Consider the following 16,264-nt stretch of genomic DNA (forward strand, 5'->3'; position numbering starts at 1 on the left):
ATCTTGGCAGCTGTGTAAACCCAGACTTCAGGGATTAAATTCTTTCTATATGAAAGTCATATGTTTTTAGTAACATACAGTATGTTGGACAGCTTCTGTTCATAAAATTAGGCTTGTTTTTCTATTCAGCATCTTGTACTTAACATATGAGTACATTTCACGCCCACTGGAATCATGGCTTGCAAAGATTTTTATTCCCCACCACCACCCTGGAAACTTAGCACTCTATACATACATCTGCCATATTCTATCAATATCAGGAACTATCAGCGCTGAATTAAAAAATAAATGGTAGCCTTTAAAAAGCATGATGGACATTGACTTTTCATTACTTGGGGTTGTTTTTATAATATAGTTTAACCTCTACTGCATGCACTTCTAAAATTAAACTCTGTTGGAATATTATTTCAATAATCCTCAAATGTTATTTTCATTTTTTGAAGGTCCTTATTCTTTAAACGGCTATAGGGTGAGAGTATATAGACAGGACTCTGCCACCCAATGGTTCACTGGTATAATTACTCATCATGATCTGTTCAGTCGCACTATGATTGTTATGAATGATCAGGTAATTATTTTTTTCTCTACTGGAATTGTTCTTTAAAAGTGCATCAGTGCTGAAACTAGATATGAATGTGTGACATAATTGGCTTTAGATTGATTTTGTGCATACACTGTTTTAATAGCTTAAGATGAAAATGATTACAAGGCTATTTATTTTAATTTTAAAATGTAGATCTTGTAATTGATAATAATCTGGAGTTTTATTAATTGTGCCCTGATTAAATATAAACAATTCTTGGAACAAAAGCAGATTGAAGAATTATTATAGTAATCCTTGATATTCTCAGCATAAATGAAGTAGAATCCAAAAAAAAGTTGCCAACAAAGGTTTTGTCACTATGGTTGTCGAACATCTCAGAGAATTTTTAAAAGGATTGGTTGACAGTTTAATTATATTGAATTCAAAATAACTGAGGGAACACTTTTCCACATGATACTAATTTAATAGCTGTACACTTGCTAATATCATTTGGGAAGACTAATATGGCTTAAAGAGTCAAATGATATTTTGCAGTATATGCCAAACATTTGCAATTAATAATTATATAAAGAATTATAAACCAATCAATCATGTGACTAAGCAAAAACATTATGATACAAAGACAATGGTAGCCTGAATTTTCAATAATGGATAAACAATATGTATTTGGGTATTTTTGCTTTTGAACTGGCTTTCCATCAATGTAAGATTGTTCACCATTACTCAAGGGAGTCAAAATTCAAAAACTGAGAGATGTTCTATATCTATGAGAAATGTCTTTATCCTTTTTCAATTTCTTTTTCCTTTTCCTTTTTCTGTTTTATTTGTGTTTTTGAAGCAAATTTAAGAAATGAAGAATTTGGGCAGCTTGCTCATAAATTCATCAAATCTTATGCTATTAGATAGGTATAAAGGCCAATATAACCTTTCATCTAGTTTCATTTTAATGCTGATTGATAAGGATGTAAGGTGTCATTAATGACTCTTTCTGACTTAAACCAAACACATTTCACTTTCTGCCTTTATACCTTAGTTTTATTCGACTCGGATTATGACCATACATTCAGCAACCGTTCAAAGTTATGATGGTGCTGAAAGAGGGCAAATTAAGATAGGTCCTTGGAGTTACAGCCATCGCACCATTCCCACAGTCATGTAATTGTAATCTGGATGTTGCTCAGTTTGATTACGATGTTGCAGCAAGCCTTAGTCCAGGGGTGTCAAACTCGCAACGTCACATGACATGTCGCGACGTATCGCGAATTTTGCCATTGCCGGCAATGTGGGCGCGGTTTTGCTATGATGCATCCAGCTTGTGGGCCAGAAGTTTGACACCCCTGCCTTAGTCATATGATTTTGAGATTTCAGATATTCCCTACTGGTTTTTCACAAGCAAAGTTAATGGGGAAGCCAGCCAGAAACCAAGGTTGCATGAAGTCCTCACTTAACTGCCAGAAGTTTCATTGCTAAGTGATGTGGCAACCACAGTGCTTAGCAAAGGAACTCCTGGTCTGAAGGACTACCTGTACAAGAATTTCCCATTTACGATAAGGGGTGAAATCTTGGCAAATCCCTGATTTAAAAGAAAAGATGCCATTTTCATATTTCTTTGTAAATTTTATTCCTTTAAAACCGTCCTCTTAAGCTGAATTTGTGTTCCCAGTTGACCTTCTTATAGAAGATATAAATAGAAAACGATTATATTTTTTTCCTCTAATAAAACAGGTATTAGAGCCACAAAATGTTGATCCGTCTATGGTTCAGATGACCTTTCTAGATGATGTCGTTCATTCTTTGCTGAAAGGTGAAAATATAGGCATTACGTCACGACGCAGGTCTCGTTCCAGTCAAAACAGCAACACAGCTCACGTAGATATATTTGATTTTTAAATTACATTGTCATTTTTTTTATGTCTATATGTATTGGACTAGTGATTTACAAATGTGTAAACATGTGTATCTTATTTTAGGGCCACTATACCCGTGCTCAAGCAAATAGCCCCAGGCCAGCAATGAATTCCCAAAATGCAGCACCAAAACAAAATTCACAGCAGTTACAACGAAACGCTCGTCCAAATAAAAGGAAAGGTTCCGACAGTAGCATGCCAGACGAAGAGAAAACTAAAGAAGAAAAATATGACTGTATAAGCCATGGAGGTAAAAATAATTTTATAAGGACAGTAAGAATTTTTCTTCTACAAACAATACTAAGGGTTGTTGTTGTTGTTTTTTCCTTTGCAGAAAATTCCAAAAGTAAAAATAAATTATACATTTCCAAAAGAAGAAAACCAGAAGATGAGGAGAGAAAAAAGACCGCGAAGAGACAGCGGACAGACGACACTTCCGACAGCTCCGAGAGTAGTGACTCTGAAAATTCAAACAAAAGATTGACAGATTCTTCCTCAGAGCAAAATTCAGATACTGAATTGAAAAGCAAAAACGTTGTAAAGATTAACGGGAAAGAAGGAAAATCCCAGAGTGCCATGGTAGAAGAAAAGATCCTAATAGGTAACCAGTCTCATCAACAGATAGAAAGACCAGAATCAGCCGATTTGGAATTGCAAGAAATTTCACTCCGTCAAGCTGAACTGCCAACAGTCTATGATCATAGTGATAATGATGGCTGCATTCAAGAGTGCAGAATGGAAAATAAGCATCCCAGAGAGCACCTACCCAATGAACAATTTGTAACCAATTGTCCCACACCAAAAAGTTATATTGACACAAATACTGAAACCAGTTCAGTTAATCAGACTCAGGAACGCTTATCGAGTAGTTTTAGTTTACAAACTGGTCAGGAAACAGAATCTCCTAGCAGCGATTCTAAACACCTGTTTACAAATATCAACATTCTGGAAGTAAACAAATCAGAAACTGTTGAGAACTGGATTAATAATGCCAATAAAATGGAACTGATGCAATCAAATGTTGGGAAAAATATATCAGCAAATGAACATTTGAATTCTGAAAACATTCACTGTGGTTCTGTAATATCTCTAACAGAAGAAGGCAGAGTTCGTAAACAAACTGCAGTCTCGGATGCGACGAAGTCAAAAACTAGTCTACAGGTTGAAAACTCTAAAATCAAGCCAAACACCTCACCAGAAATTAAATATAAGCCTGCCCAGTCACCTGATACTGTGAAATCCAAGATTAATTATCTTAACAGCCATGTTATTGGAATAACAAAGACAGCGGTTAAAACAGAGCCTGATTTTCCCAGGTCTAGCTTCCATCCCATTTCACCTAGAGTTAGTTCATTAGAAGCTACTAAAAATCCTCTTACTGTTGACAAAAAAGAACATTTCACAATTTACAGAGATCCCATTCTTCTTGGTCAGGAAACGGGAACTAATCATATGACACCCTATTTACATCAGCATAATTATCCACCTCATTGCACTTCCCATAGAACCTCTTTAAATCCAAGCACCCATCACTCTGCATTAACAGGCACACCCCATTTATTAGCTGAACCCTCAAATCAAACTCCATTGTCTGCTATTAACACTCATCCTCTTAGCAGTGCATCTCATCATTCTGTTCACCATCAGCATCTGCTCCCTGCAGTTTTACCAGGAATGCCTACAGCCTCTTTGTTGGGAGGTCATCCACGACTAGAAACTGCTCACGCAAGCAGTTTAAGTCATTTAGCATTAGCACATCAGCAGCAGCTGCTACAGCACCAGTCACCACATCTTCTTGGGCAAACTCACCCATCCACTTCATATAATCATTTAGGACTTTATCCAGTTATTTGGCAGTATCCAAATGGAGCGCATGCTTATTCAGGACTTGGGATACCATCGTCCAAATGGGTCCATTCGGAAACCTCTGTTAACACTGAGACTTCTTCGAGAAGAGTAAGTCTTACTGAACCCCAAAATAATATATTGGACAAATAATATATGGGGTGGGTCTTTGGGATGTAGTGTTTTATGTAGCCAAACCTTATTTAAGTGGAAGGGCTTGGGCCTAACTTGCCTAATTGGTAAATTTAAATAATTGCTGTTAAGTGATCAAGTTTTGTTTATGGAAATAGACAATTACATCTATTATGCTACCTTATTGTTTATGTGTGTTAATAGAATGATGTGTTGTTGATGTAAAGAGGTACAGTAGTTTCTGAATTACATTTTAAATTCATTTTTAAAAAGGAAAAAACCTCTGTAAATTAGAGAATGTTCATGCTATTTAAAAACATACCAATGTTATTAGCTTTAAACAACTCCATTTTAAAAATAATTACAATAATCCGGTTTTTTTAAAAAAAAAAATACAAAAGGGTTTCTTCAGAAAGAAGTAGGCATGTTTGTGAGCATGTTAAATTGCTTTGGTTAATGTAAACAGCTATACCACTATTTTAACCTTGACCAAAATGGCTCCTAAATCATAAATCATTGTCAGCTTCTCTCTAGTTCAGGGGTAGTCAACCTTGGCTCTTTTATGACTCGTGGACTTCAACTCCCAGAATTCCTGAGCCAGCCATGCTGAGGGGGAAAGGGAGAGGTTTCCAAGCTGAGCCATGCTGGCTCAGGATTTCTGGGAGTTGAAGTCCACGAGTCATAAAAGAGCCAAGGTTGCCTACCCCTGCTCTAGTTTAATGTGATAGCCATCACTTCCATCATGGAATTTGAAATCCTGCTACGTTCTTTGTATAGCTTTCTGTTAAAGCTAACAAAATGTGGGGATCAGTCTGCTTTCTTAAACAAATCTTAGAAGTATTGTCAGTGCAGATAAGAAGCATGTGTCTTTCACCAGGAAGTAGAAATTAGATTTGTGCTGCCCCTCAGATTGTAAGACAGAAAAAGTGCATCATGCGGCATGGAGGCATGAATGTAGCAGATGTCCACAGCTGCTCAAAGCGGCGTGCCTTTTCCTAAGATCACATGGCTGCCTTCTGCAGCTGTCCTGGAACCCAAGAAAGAACCCTTGATTTAAGAGTTGCAGAGACATTTACACTGCCATTCATTCTGAACTCTCTTTTTGCATTCATGTTTGATTTTGTTATTAAATATATATCCTGACTCTTGAATGGGAGTTTAAGGTGACATTCATGATGCCCCCCTCCTCCTATTTTTCTCCACAATAACACTTTCCCATGAGGTAGATTGGGTTGAGAGGAAGTGACCGGCCCCATCGGCTGAGGATTCTGTTGCTACTTAAATGGTTTTATATTTTATTTTTATATTATGTAAGAAAATTTGAAAGAATGGCATTCAAAAAGGGAAGGCATTCAAAAAGGTAAGGTAAGTGTTGGAACATATTAAATTTAAAGGAAATTGGGCCTTTTTTTCTTCCTGGCCATGATGTGTTTTCTGTTCGGAGTTCAGAATGTCACCCTTCATTTTAAATGTATCGCTCGCTCTGTATGTATGTGTGCATTTATTAATATGAAATTCTAGATCATGGTTATATTCTTTTTGACTCAACCGTTATAAAAACAAGAACAGTTGGCTACCCTGGATCTTTCCTAAGAAATAATTAAATTCTGCTGATAACTATGATTGTTTTTCCAGAATACTCCTAGTCCTTGGTTACACCAGCCCACCCCTGTGACCTCATCGGATGGCCTTGGACTGCTGAGTCATATTCCTGTAAGACCGTCTAGTGCAGAGCCACATCGGCCACTCAAATTGGCAGCCCAGTCTAGTCCTCCCTTGTCAAAAAGCATAGTGGATCGCCATAAAGAGTAAGCTTGCATTTTTTTTAGTCTGTGAATCGAGAGGTGATTCTGGGGAAAAAAAATAAGACTATAGAACAGTCATGGTGAACCTTTTAGAGACCGAGTGCCCAAACTGCAACCCAAAACCCACTTATTTATCGCAAAGTGCCAGGGCTGCATCAGCGTTGTGGTGCCCTCAGGGGGGTAGGGGGCGTGGCCCACTGGGTGGGCATGGCTGCAGTGGTCACGGCAGACTGGGTGAGTGTGGCCGGGGCCAGGGCAGCGGGGGCCAGTCCCTTGCCATCTCTGGGGCATCCCCGGGGGGCCAACGCTGCTTGCTCGCTCACTTCCTACCCTGTCGCTTCCAAACACCACGTGCTCGCAACTCTGGTGAACTCTGCTGGGGCAATGGCGCGTGTGCCCACAGAGAGGGCTCTGAGTGCCGCCTCTGGCACGCGTGCCATAGGTTCGCCACCACTGCTATAGAAGTTACAGTTTTGCCTCGCAACTAATTGCTTGTGCATCACATGTCTGGCCCATGAAACATCTAAAGTAAATGAAGTTATTAGTACTGTATAAGGACAAATTATTTGTTGTAGTTTGTTAAGCTGAAAACTAAAATAATGCAGTGCGTTTATTTTTCTCCTGTGCAGTGAATTGGAGAGGAAGGGAATTTTTGAATCTGTACATTCAGCAAAATCAGATCTAGAACAGAACCGATCACAGGCTGCAAAAGAAGGCCACTTACAAAGACCATTTGTGGATCCTCTGCAAAGATCATTTCAAGAGACAGGGGAGAGACTAAGCAAGTATAAAGAAGAACACAGACGAATACTGCAGGAAAGCATTGAGGCTGCTTCTTTTACAGTTAAAATGAAGGCCCATGAAAATGAAAAGGAGTCTTATTCTAGAATCATGCCTTTACCATCCTCTAATCCCCCAAACCATGGAGGAAAGCCTGACAAAGAGTCAGAACTCTATAAAATGAAGCATTCAGTACCACAGAGCTTGCCGCAAAGTAATTACTTTACCACCTTGTCTAATAGTGTGGTGAATGAACCTCCACGAACATACTTGTCAAAGGAAATTGCAGGCACATGTGCTGATAAACAGAATACTTGTCCATCAACAACAGCTGCTGCTGCTGCTGTTCAATCACTCGCTTCTTTCACGTCATCCCTTTCAAAACCTCCGCCTTTGATTAAGCACCAGCCAGAAACTGAAAGCTCAGTGGGCAAGGGAACAGATCAGCTTTCACAGCAAATGATGGCCCATTCAGTCAGTTCTTTTAGAACTAGCAGCGGAAGCCCTACCCAGTTAACAATTTCATCCTCTGGTTCGCTCCGAACAATGCCTGCTTTACACAGGGCACCTGTGTTTCACCCGCCTGTCCATCCCAACTTGGAGAGGAAAGAAGGGAGCTACAGCAGTCTTTCTCCTCCAACCTTAACTCCAGTGCAGCCAGTTCACACAGGTAACAAAGTCCATGAATTACAAAAGCCGCCAACTTTAGTACCTGAGCCAAAGGAAACGCAAAATATTTATAAGAGTGTCGCCGATCAGAAACTTTCAGCTATGTGGAAAAATAGTAGTTGTCCAAACAGTGAAAAAACAGAATGGCACGTGGAAAGAACTCATAGGAAATCACCTTCCGCCACAGCTTCCGTCATTGTACGCCCACCTTCAAGTTCAAAGTATGATACCGTATCAATCATGCAGCCAGCTCCCAAAGGGCAAGCTAGTGAAAGATTAAAAGGGATAAATCAAACAGCTTCCATTAAATCGGTGGAAGCCAAAGAGAGCGGGAGAATAGTTGTGTCAAAAATGAATTCAGATGTGATCCATGCCTGCTACGAAAAGAATTTCCCAGCTGCTTCCCAGGGCAGTGTTCCCAGTTCAGTCGTACAAACCACAACTGTGTTATGCAGTACCATAACAGATGTAATCACATCTGTGACTACTACTGACGCGCCAGGTACAGGCAGTTCACAGGTGACAGATTGTTTGCCAAAAGCAGGGTTACCCTGTATGTCAGCAGACAGTATTGCCTCTAGGCCCATAAATAAGGACGTGGCATACATAGAGGAATGTAATGTCAGCTCATCCGCTTCTGTTACAGTGCCTTGCAGCAAAACAGAAAGTAGTCTTCAGGTGAACACTGGGTTCTCTGGCCCATCAGACTTTGTTCACTTGAAAAAGCACAAGGCAGCATTGGCTGCAGCTCAGTTTAAAATCAACAATACCAGTGATGCTGAAGCTCACACTGTGAAAAATCTAATATATCCAGCCTCTGTTTCTGTGGATAGTGCTGTCAAATCAAGTACAACCAACAAAGGAAATACTCTGAGCGGTGGGCAAGTTTCCCAGAGCAGTCAAGCAAACTATCACCCGAAGTTAAAAAAAGCCTGGCTCACGAGGCATTCAGAAGAAGACAAAATCACTAATAAAAAGGAGAGTTCAGAAAACTGTGTATCAGAAATGATTAAACCCTGTACTGTGAACTTAATTGCTTCTACATCAAATGACTTGCAAAGCAATGCAGATAATAAATTAGCAGAGGAAAAGCTGGTGAAAGAAGAGAAACCTGCAAGGAGAAAAACAAAGAGAATGTATGAATCTGGCTCGGAAAGTGGAGATTCTGATGAGAGTGAGAGCAAGTCAGAGCAGCGGACAAAACGGCAGCCGAAACCCACCTACAAAAAGAAACAGAATGATTTGCAAAAGAGAAAAGGAGATCTGGAGGAAGATGTAAAACCCAATGGGCTTCTCAGCAGGGGTGCCAAAGAAAAAAACAAATTGAAGTTACAGAGTGGCAACAATAACAGTAAGTACCTACTTGCATACAAGTTGGGAAAATGGTCCAGGGCTATGTCTTCCATCTCCTCAAGCAGACAGATCCCAAATTCTGTATCGAGAAAATAATAACGATACCAACACGATCAGAGACAGCACTATATAATAATGCAGTCATCAGTTATTCAATGCAAATGCAAATATGGGTGTGCCCAGAGGATGATCATTAACTGGAGTTAAATCTTTGAAGTGTTTTAAAGAATATTTACACCACTTCCGTAGTAGTAACCGTTACCTACTATTGTTACAGGATTGTGTGTGACTGTACAGTTTTTCTACAAATAATTAGATATAGGCCTTTGGATGATGTTTTTAAAGAGAAAAATATGTCTGTACAAGGCACATTATTATCTTGAGGCAAGCTAAACAAAATCATGCTCTTTCTATCTTTTTCTTCTTTTCTTCCTTTTTTTTTGTATATGAACTTGAGATTTACTCTTTCACATATAGATAGTTCTTGGGCTACGAAAGCAGTTGGGACCAAGAACTTTTACATAGTTTTCGAGTACAGGTAGTCCTCCAGTTACAGCAGCTCATTTAGTGATCGTTTGAAGTTACAACAGCACTTGAAAACAGTGACTTAATGACCATTTTTCATACTTATGACCGTCGCAGCATCCCCATGGTCACATGGTGTACATTCGGATGCTTGACGACTGACATTTATGACGGTTGCTGTGTCCCGGAGTCATATGATCCCCTTTTGCAACTTTCTGACAAGCAAAGTGAACGGGGAAGCCAGATTGACTGAACAACTGTGTTCCTAATTTAAGAGCTGCAGCGATTTCACTTAACTGTGGCAAGAAAGATCATAAAAATGGGGCAGAACTCAACAAATTTTTCAATTAGCAACATAAATTTTGGGCTTAATTTGCTCATAAATTGAGAACTACCACAGTGGCATCCCATGATTGCTTAATTTAGAAACAGGAATTCTAGCAGTCCCAGTTGCCATTGTTAAGGGAGGATCTCATCTGATCGCAGCTTCTAGCTTCCTGCAGGCTTTCCCACTGCTGTTGTTCCAAGCATCTATCTTAAGCCCCCTTCCGTCAACATTGTCATAACTTTTGAACAGTCACTGAACGGATGGTCATAACTCAAGGACTACCTGTAACTTTTCCTGCATGCGATACAGAGATAGAATTATGAGAAATATATATATTTGAAATTATTTAGCTTTTTATATTCAGCATGATGAGCTGAATTAACTTTTCCATAAATTATGGAGCAAACCAACAAAAAATAGAAAATTAACTATGAAAACTGTTTTGCTAAATTAGGTTTGATGGAATCGGGTTTTGTTGATCTGCCATTTATAGGTCTGCTTTTGTTATTGATCCCAGTAACTTTAAAAAATACTTTTGCCTGCAGCTGGCATACCTCGTTCCGTATTAAAGGACTGGCGTAAAGTAAAGAAGCTGAAACAAACTGGAGAATCCTTTTTGCAAGATGATTCTTGCTATGAAATAGGACCCAATTTGCAAAAATGCAGAGAATGTAGACTGATTAGAAGCAAGAAAAGTGAAGAATCCGCTCATTCACCAGTATTCTGCAGATTCTATTACTTTCGCCGGTAAGTTGTATTTCAGAATGCCCACATTTTCCTAGGAGCTACAGTTTGAGGTGCATCCTTATAAGAATATTTACAATTTAAAAAGCTGTTTTAAATAAAGAATCATCCTTTTTTTTGGATTTTTGCTTGTTTTAATCATTGTTATCCTGTTCTTCAGCTGAAGGCTCCCAAAGTTATATTACATAAGCAAGACTGTCTTTGCTCATAGTTTAAAAGACTAGGTACCACCCTCTTAAAAACAAAAATGGGGAAAAAGGAAGAACAAACTAAATAGGATATTACTTTTGATCTATTTTGGAGGAGAGCTTTTTTTAAAGTTTGAAAATATTATTACTTTAATGTTAAAACTTTTAATAGTTCTCGTGGTCAGGAAATTCCTCATCTTGAATTTGAATCTCTATAAAAAACTGTAGCCACTGGTTCTTTCTTACCTTTGGATTCTTTGGAGACTAAATCCACACCCTGTTCCTTGTGACAGCCCTCAAGTATTGGAAGATTGCTTAGCCTTCTTTAAACTAACAACAGCTACATTCTTGTAGGCTTTCTTAAGATTCAGCCTCCAAGCACCTCACCAACTTTGCTGCCCCTTCTCTGCACCAGTGCTGTCATAGTGTTTGTCCCACAGGTGCAGGTTCACTGTGTACTGGAGTCACTTCAGATTGTATGGCAACGCTGTGAATGCATTGTTGCATCAAGGAGTTCCATTTTTCAGAGTTCTCAAAGCCAGACACTGGTTTGGGCTGAGAAGGAGTGACTGATCCTAGTCTGGCTGCCTTCCTTGCCTAAAGGAGAACTAAAACATGGGTTTCCCTTCTCTTAACCTAGTACTATACCAGGGGTAGGCAACCTTGGCTCTTTTATGACTTGTAGACTTCCAACTCCCAAAATTCCTGAGCCAGCCATGCTGAGGAGAAAGGGAGAGGTTTCCAAGCTGAGCCCTGCTGGCTCAGGAATTCTGGGAGTTGAAGTCCACGAGTCATGAAGGGGCCAAAGTTTCCCCCATGCTGGCTCAGGGATTCTGGGAGTTGAAGTCCATGAGTCATAAAAGAGCCAAGGTTGCCTACCCCTGCACTATACCATATTGCTTCTGTAACCTGTCTTTGGAGTAGTTGCCACTATTTGTAATCAAACATTTAAAAAAATGACATGTTTGTACCCCAGGGATTTGGAATTATTTCACACTAATGTAGAAAAAAATACTGAAAACCAAACTTTTCAATAATTTCTTTCAACATTTTGAGAATTAAATTTAAATGTTGAAAATTTGCAGATTATTCAAACTTCTTCCCCTTAAGTTTCAATTAGCAAATCCTTTATTTGTTTTAATAAAGCATGTAATGTAACCACATATTCTTACATTGTGTTTTGCATTACATAGAATATTGGATAATTTTAAGTGACACTGATTAATCTATATACTGCTAAAACTCTCATTCTCATAACCTTAATAGTGCATCATTGGGCAACTGTTTTTGAACCAAATGGTTCACATAACTTGCAGAATGTGTCCAAAATCTGGGACCCATGACTCCTATGGAATTCAAATTAGGCAAATTTTATGACATAAAAATTATCATAAAACATTTTATGATATAATAGAAAACATCATAAAGCATTTCTTCTGATCAACTTCTGATGTTTGACTGTGCTATCTAGTTAAAATTTCAAGGCAGATCCATCTCTGAATATCTCCCTGAATTTAAAACTCTGCCATTGTTGAAAGCACTGAGGAATCTTTTAAGGAAATATCTCTGAAACGATGAGCCAAGAGGTCACAGGCTATCTATCATCTTAATAAAATTAAAGTGTTTGTTGCTTTGCTGACTTCTGAATAACTTTATTTTGTTTCTTAGGCTTTCCTTTAGCAAAAATGGAGTGGTTCGGATTGATGGTTTTTCTTCTCCCGATCAGTATGATGATGAAGCTATGAATTTATGGACACATGAAAGTTATGAAGATGATGAAATGGATGTAGAAACTTGCAAATACATCTTAGAACATATAGGCGACAAATTTTGTCAGTTAGTGACATCTGAAAAAACAGCTATGTCCTGGGTCAAAAAGGATGGTAAGGTTATTTAGTTTTTATTACGCGATGCGATAGCGCTTTTCATATCTTAACATGCTTGGTTTCAGTTATCCCAGATTTTATATCTTCCTCAAAAATCTTTAGCATTGAAATGGTGCTTTACTGTACTGGTGACTGCAGTGTGTAGATGTAAGTAAATACTAGGTCAGTGGTGGCGAACCTAGTGGCGAACCTCTTTGTGGGCATGCCTGCTGTGCCCCGGAGATGGCGAGGGACTAACCCCTGCCGCCCTGGCCCCGCCCACCCTGTCTGCCATGACAGCCACACCCACCCGGCACCCGGTGATAAATAAGTGGGTTTTGGGTTGCAGTTTGGGCACTGGGTCTCTAAAAGGTTCGCCATCATTGTGCCATGTCAAACTTTGCAATAGATGTTCGTGCAATTTAATTAATGCATATTCTCATATTAAAGAGTTTTATTGGTTTTTTTACAAAAAAATGTTATCAATATTAGGTGATGCATTTGAGGAGATAGACAGTTTTGTTTCACACTGATAGAACAGCATCTCTCTGTTCCTCCTAATTGTCGCAAAAATCTGTTATGGAGAGTTGAGCTTTCCTCTTAAGCATATATCTGAAGGGAATTGAATTACAAAACAAAGTACATTGGAATATGGGCAAATATGATGGATGAGTAGATGGAGGGATGGATACATTTAAAAAGAAGAAAACAGATTGATTTATAGAAATAGCAATGGCATTTAGACTTATATACCGCTTCACAGTGCTTTATAGCACTCTCTAAGTGGTTTACAGAGTCAGCATATTGTCCCCAACAATCTGGGTCCTTATTTTACCGACCTTGGAAGACTGAGTCAACCTGGACCAGGTGAGAATCGAACTGCTGGCAGTCAGCAGAATTAACCTGCAATACTACATTCTAACAACTGTGCCACCACAGCTCTCTTAAATTATATGTATAATTTAAGTCATAGAAGACAAAATCAATATTACCTGATAGTACAGGAAGGGCACTACTGCAGCAATCTTGTGTTGGATACAATAACCTTAATTTTTTTTAAAATAAACAACATGGTGATCATGAAAGTAATAAAACATACATAAAACATTTTAATACCTTCCTTGCATTCTTTTGGCGTTATATGCTATGAGTTGCTGAGTCTTCATTTAAATATTCACCTTTTGATTAAAACCTATTTTGCAAGAGAATAGTTTTATTTTGTTCAGAATAATTATCATTAGCAATTACCATAAACTATATAGAAAATCTTTTGTGTGAACTGATCTGCTTCATCTACTGAGTTTACATGGGTGAAAAAAGATTTTCCCTAAAATAATGATAGCTTTATATCTGGTTTCATTTAAAACCCATACATTCTGTAAGAAGGAATAATCGTATTTTTGCCATTGGCAAACCAAATGACCAAAAAGCCCACAATTTCTCCTAACGTGGTCTACTTCCTCATTTTTTAAATAATATTTTACTTCGTTTTTGTAAGTTTTCGTTTTGGTCTGGGGGAAAAAAAGATATTCTAGAACCTAGAAATAATCTTGTTCGATACCCAGCAATACTTTAGACAAGAGTTTCAAATAAGAATGTCTTAGATAACAATTATATGCTATGACAGTTCCAAACTTGATTACAGCTGCCAGAGGCTTTTTAAAAATTGCTTAAAAGGAGATAATGATTGGTTTTCTTGGCTGCATTTTCATTTCTTGTTTTAGTTTACAGATGTTCATCTTGAAATTTCAGTACTTGGTATGCTGTTTTCTCTGTATTTCAGCCAAAATTGCTTGGAAGAGAGCAGTCAGAGGAGTCCGTGAAATGTGTGATGCCTGTGAGGCCACCCTATTTAATATCCACTGGGTCTGCCAAAAATGTGGATTTGTGGTCTGTCTAGATTGCTATAAGGCTAAGGAAAGGAAGAGTTCCAGAGGTCAGTGCCCTTTTGTAAAAAGGCCAAGATATATTTAAACATTTCAGAATTGTTTGTTTCACCTTTTTCAGTTCTCTCTACTCAACGTGCGTATTAGAACTGTCATTTGTGTGATTCCACTTTTCTCCCGCTAAAGCAGATTTCATTTACTTCAGGATATTTCTTTTAAATTTTTCACAGATAAAGAACTATATGCATGGATGAAATGTGTGAAAGGACAACCTCACGATCATAAACATTTAATGCCAACTCAAATTATTCCAGGATCTGGTAAGATCACAAGGATATATACACTTTTGTTTCCTTATGTTGGTAAAAGTCAATATAGAGTGTTGCTGAATTGTTTTTTAGTTTTATGTATTGCTCAAAATTTATATAGCAAATGCATAAGTAACAGGAGGGTTCTTAACTTTGGTAAGCTGTCCCATAAGCTGGTATATGTGAACTGGGAATCAAGTAAATGCTTTTTACTGATCCCTGAAATACTTTTTATTAGAGGAACTGTTCTATTAGAGGAACTAGAGGAATTATTCTTCTGTCAATCAGACCTAATGGAGACTTACTATAAAAATGAATTAGAATCACTCATCCTTGAAGTATTAAAGCAGCTGCATCTTCACTTAGCAGATCAAAACGACTAGTCGTGCCCATATGCACACATAGGCAGCCTGGAAGAGGTGTTGTGTTCATGTTGCATAGTTTCTGAAGAGCATTGAGTGGCTTTAATTATTGGGTATATTGTCATTCATTTTAAATAGCAGTAAGATTTCAAGGTTTGTTTGTGTTTTTGGTTTTTTTTGCTTAATTGAGGAATCTTCTTGGAATTGCTGAAAGGGCTGCATTGTGCACTGGAGATAGGTGGTGTCTTATTCCTCCTCCTCTATTGAGGGAGGGATGTTCAATTCTAGCATAGGTGGATATTTTTACCTCTCTTTAAACCAATGGTCCTCTCTATCCAAAGTGTGGATTTTGCTGTCTTCAAAAGAGTGACCTTTGTCTTTCTCCAGCATGATTGGATGGAGAATCCACTAGTGGGTTGTCTTAATCTTCCTGCTCCAATAAGACTAAGTCTGGAAAGTTGCCACACCTCTGTTGTGCCAGAGCACCCCAGTTTGCGACTTAGTCTCTTGCTCAGCAGACGCGTGAATTGTGCTCCTTTCCAGGATTAACAGCAGGTTGTATCATCCCTAGTGGATTTTCCTTTCTTTAGACCTTCCACAATGTTAGGTTTGAATCAGGACCTTTCTCAAAGTTCTTAAAATTGGATAGTTCGAATTTAGCCACTTACAGGAGGCTGCATAACTTGGGGCTGAGGGTGGTTCCTTCCCCAGTTTCAAAGATCTCTGTAGGCTCAGCCTGCCGACAATCAGGGAGGGATGGTTGTTTTGTTTCACCAATATACAGATTTGCACATGTCTCACTGCATTGTATTACATATATCACATTGCTCAGTTTGTATCCGGGTGTTTTATCCTTGGAGTAGACAAGCTTCTGCCTTAATGTATTCTTGGGTTTAAAGTGTACATGTACATTGTGTTGATTGAGCACAAAATGGGAGAGATCAGAACCCTACACCTTCTTCTTCTTCTCGTGCCATATCCATTATCAGACGTTGGCGATCCTGTTTTTATCAGCAGCCACAT

General features: G+C 38.5%; 1 protein-coding gene across 1 annotated transcript in view; it reads left to right on the forward strand.

Annotated features, from left to right (window-relative positions):
- The window catches only part of JMJD1C (jumonji domain containing 1C), a 132,383-nt gene that overhangs the window by 100,445 nt on the left and 15,674 nt on the right, over positions 1–16,264 (forward strand). The window contains exons 5-14 of the mRNA XM_015813245.1: positions 444–568; positions 2,270–2,413; positions 2,515–2,701; positions 2,786–4,407; positions 6,064–6,236; positions 6,863–9,033; positions 10,434–10,635; positions 12,489–12,703; positions 14,469–14,621; positions 14,802–14,891. Of these exons, the coding sequence (XP_015668731.1) occupies positions 444–568; positions 2,270–2,413; positions 2,515–2,701; positions 2,786–4,407; positions 6,064–6,236; positions 6,863–9,033; positions 10,434–10,635; positions 12,489–12,703; positions 14,469–14,621; positions 14,802–14,891 (5,082 nt within the window). The remainder of the gene's footprint in view (positions 1–443; positions 569–2,269; positions 2,414–2,514; positions 2,702–2,785; positions 4,408–6,063; positions 6,237–6,862; positions 9,034–10,433; positions 10,636–12,488; positions 12,704–14,468; positions 14,622–14,801; positions 14,892–16,264) is intronic.

Source organism: Protobothrops mucrosquamatus, unplaced genomic scaffold (assembly GCF_001527695.2).
Source record: "Protobothrops mucrosquamatus isolate PMUCROS unplaced genomic scaffold, P.Mucros_1.0 scaffold146, whole genome shotgun sequence".
NCBI classification, from domain to species: Eukaryota; Metazoa; Chordata; class Lepidosauria; order Squamata; family Viperidae; genus Protobothrops; species Protobothrops mucrosquamatus.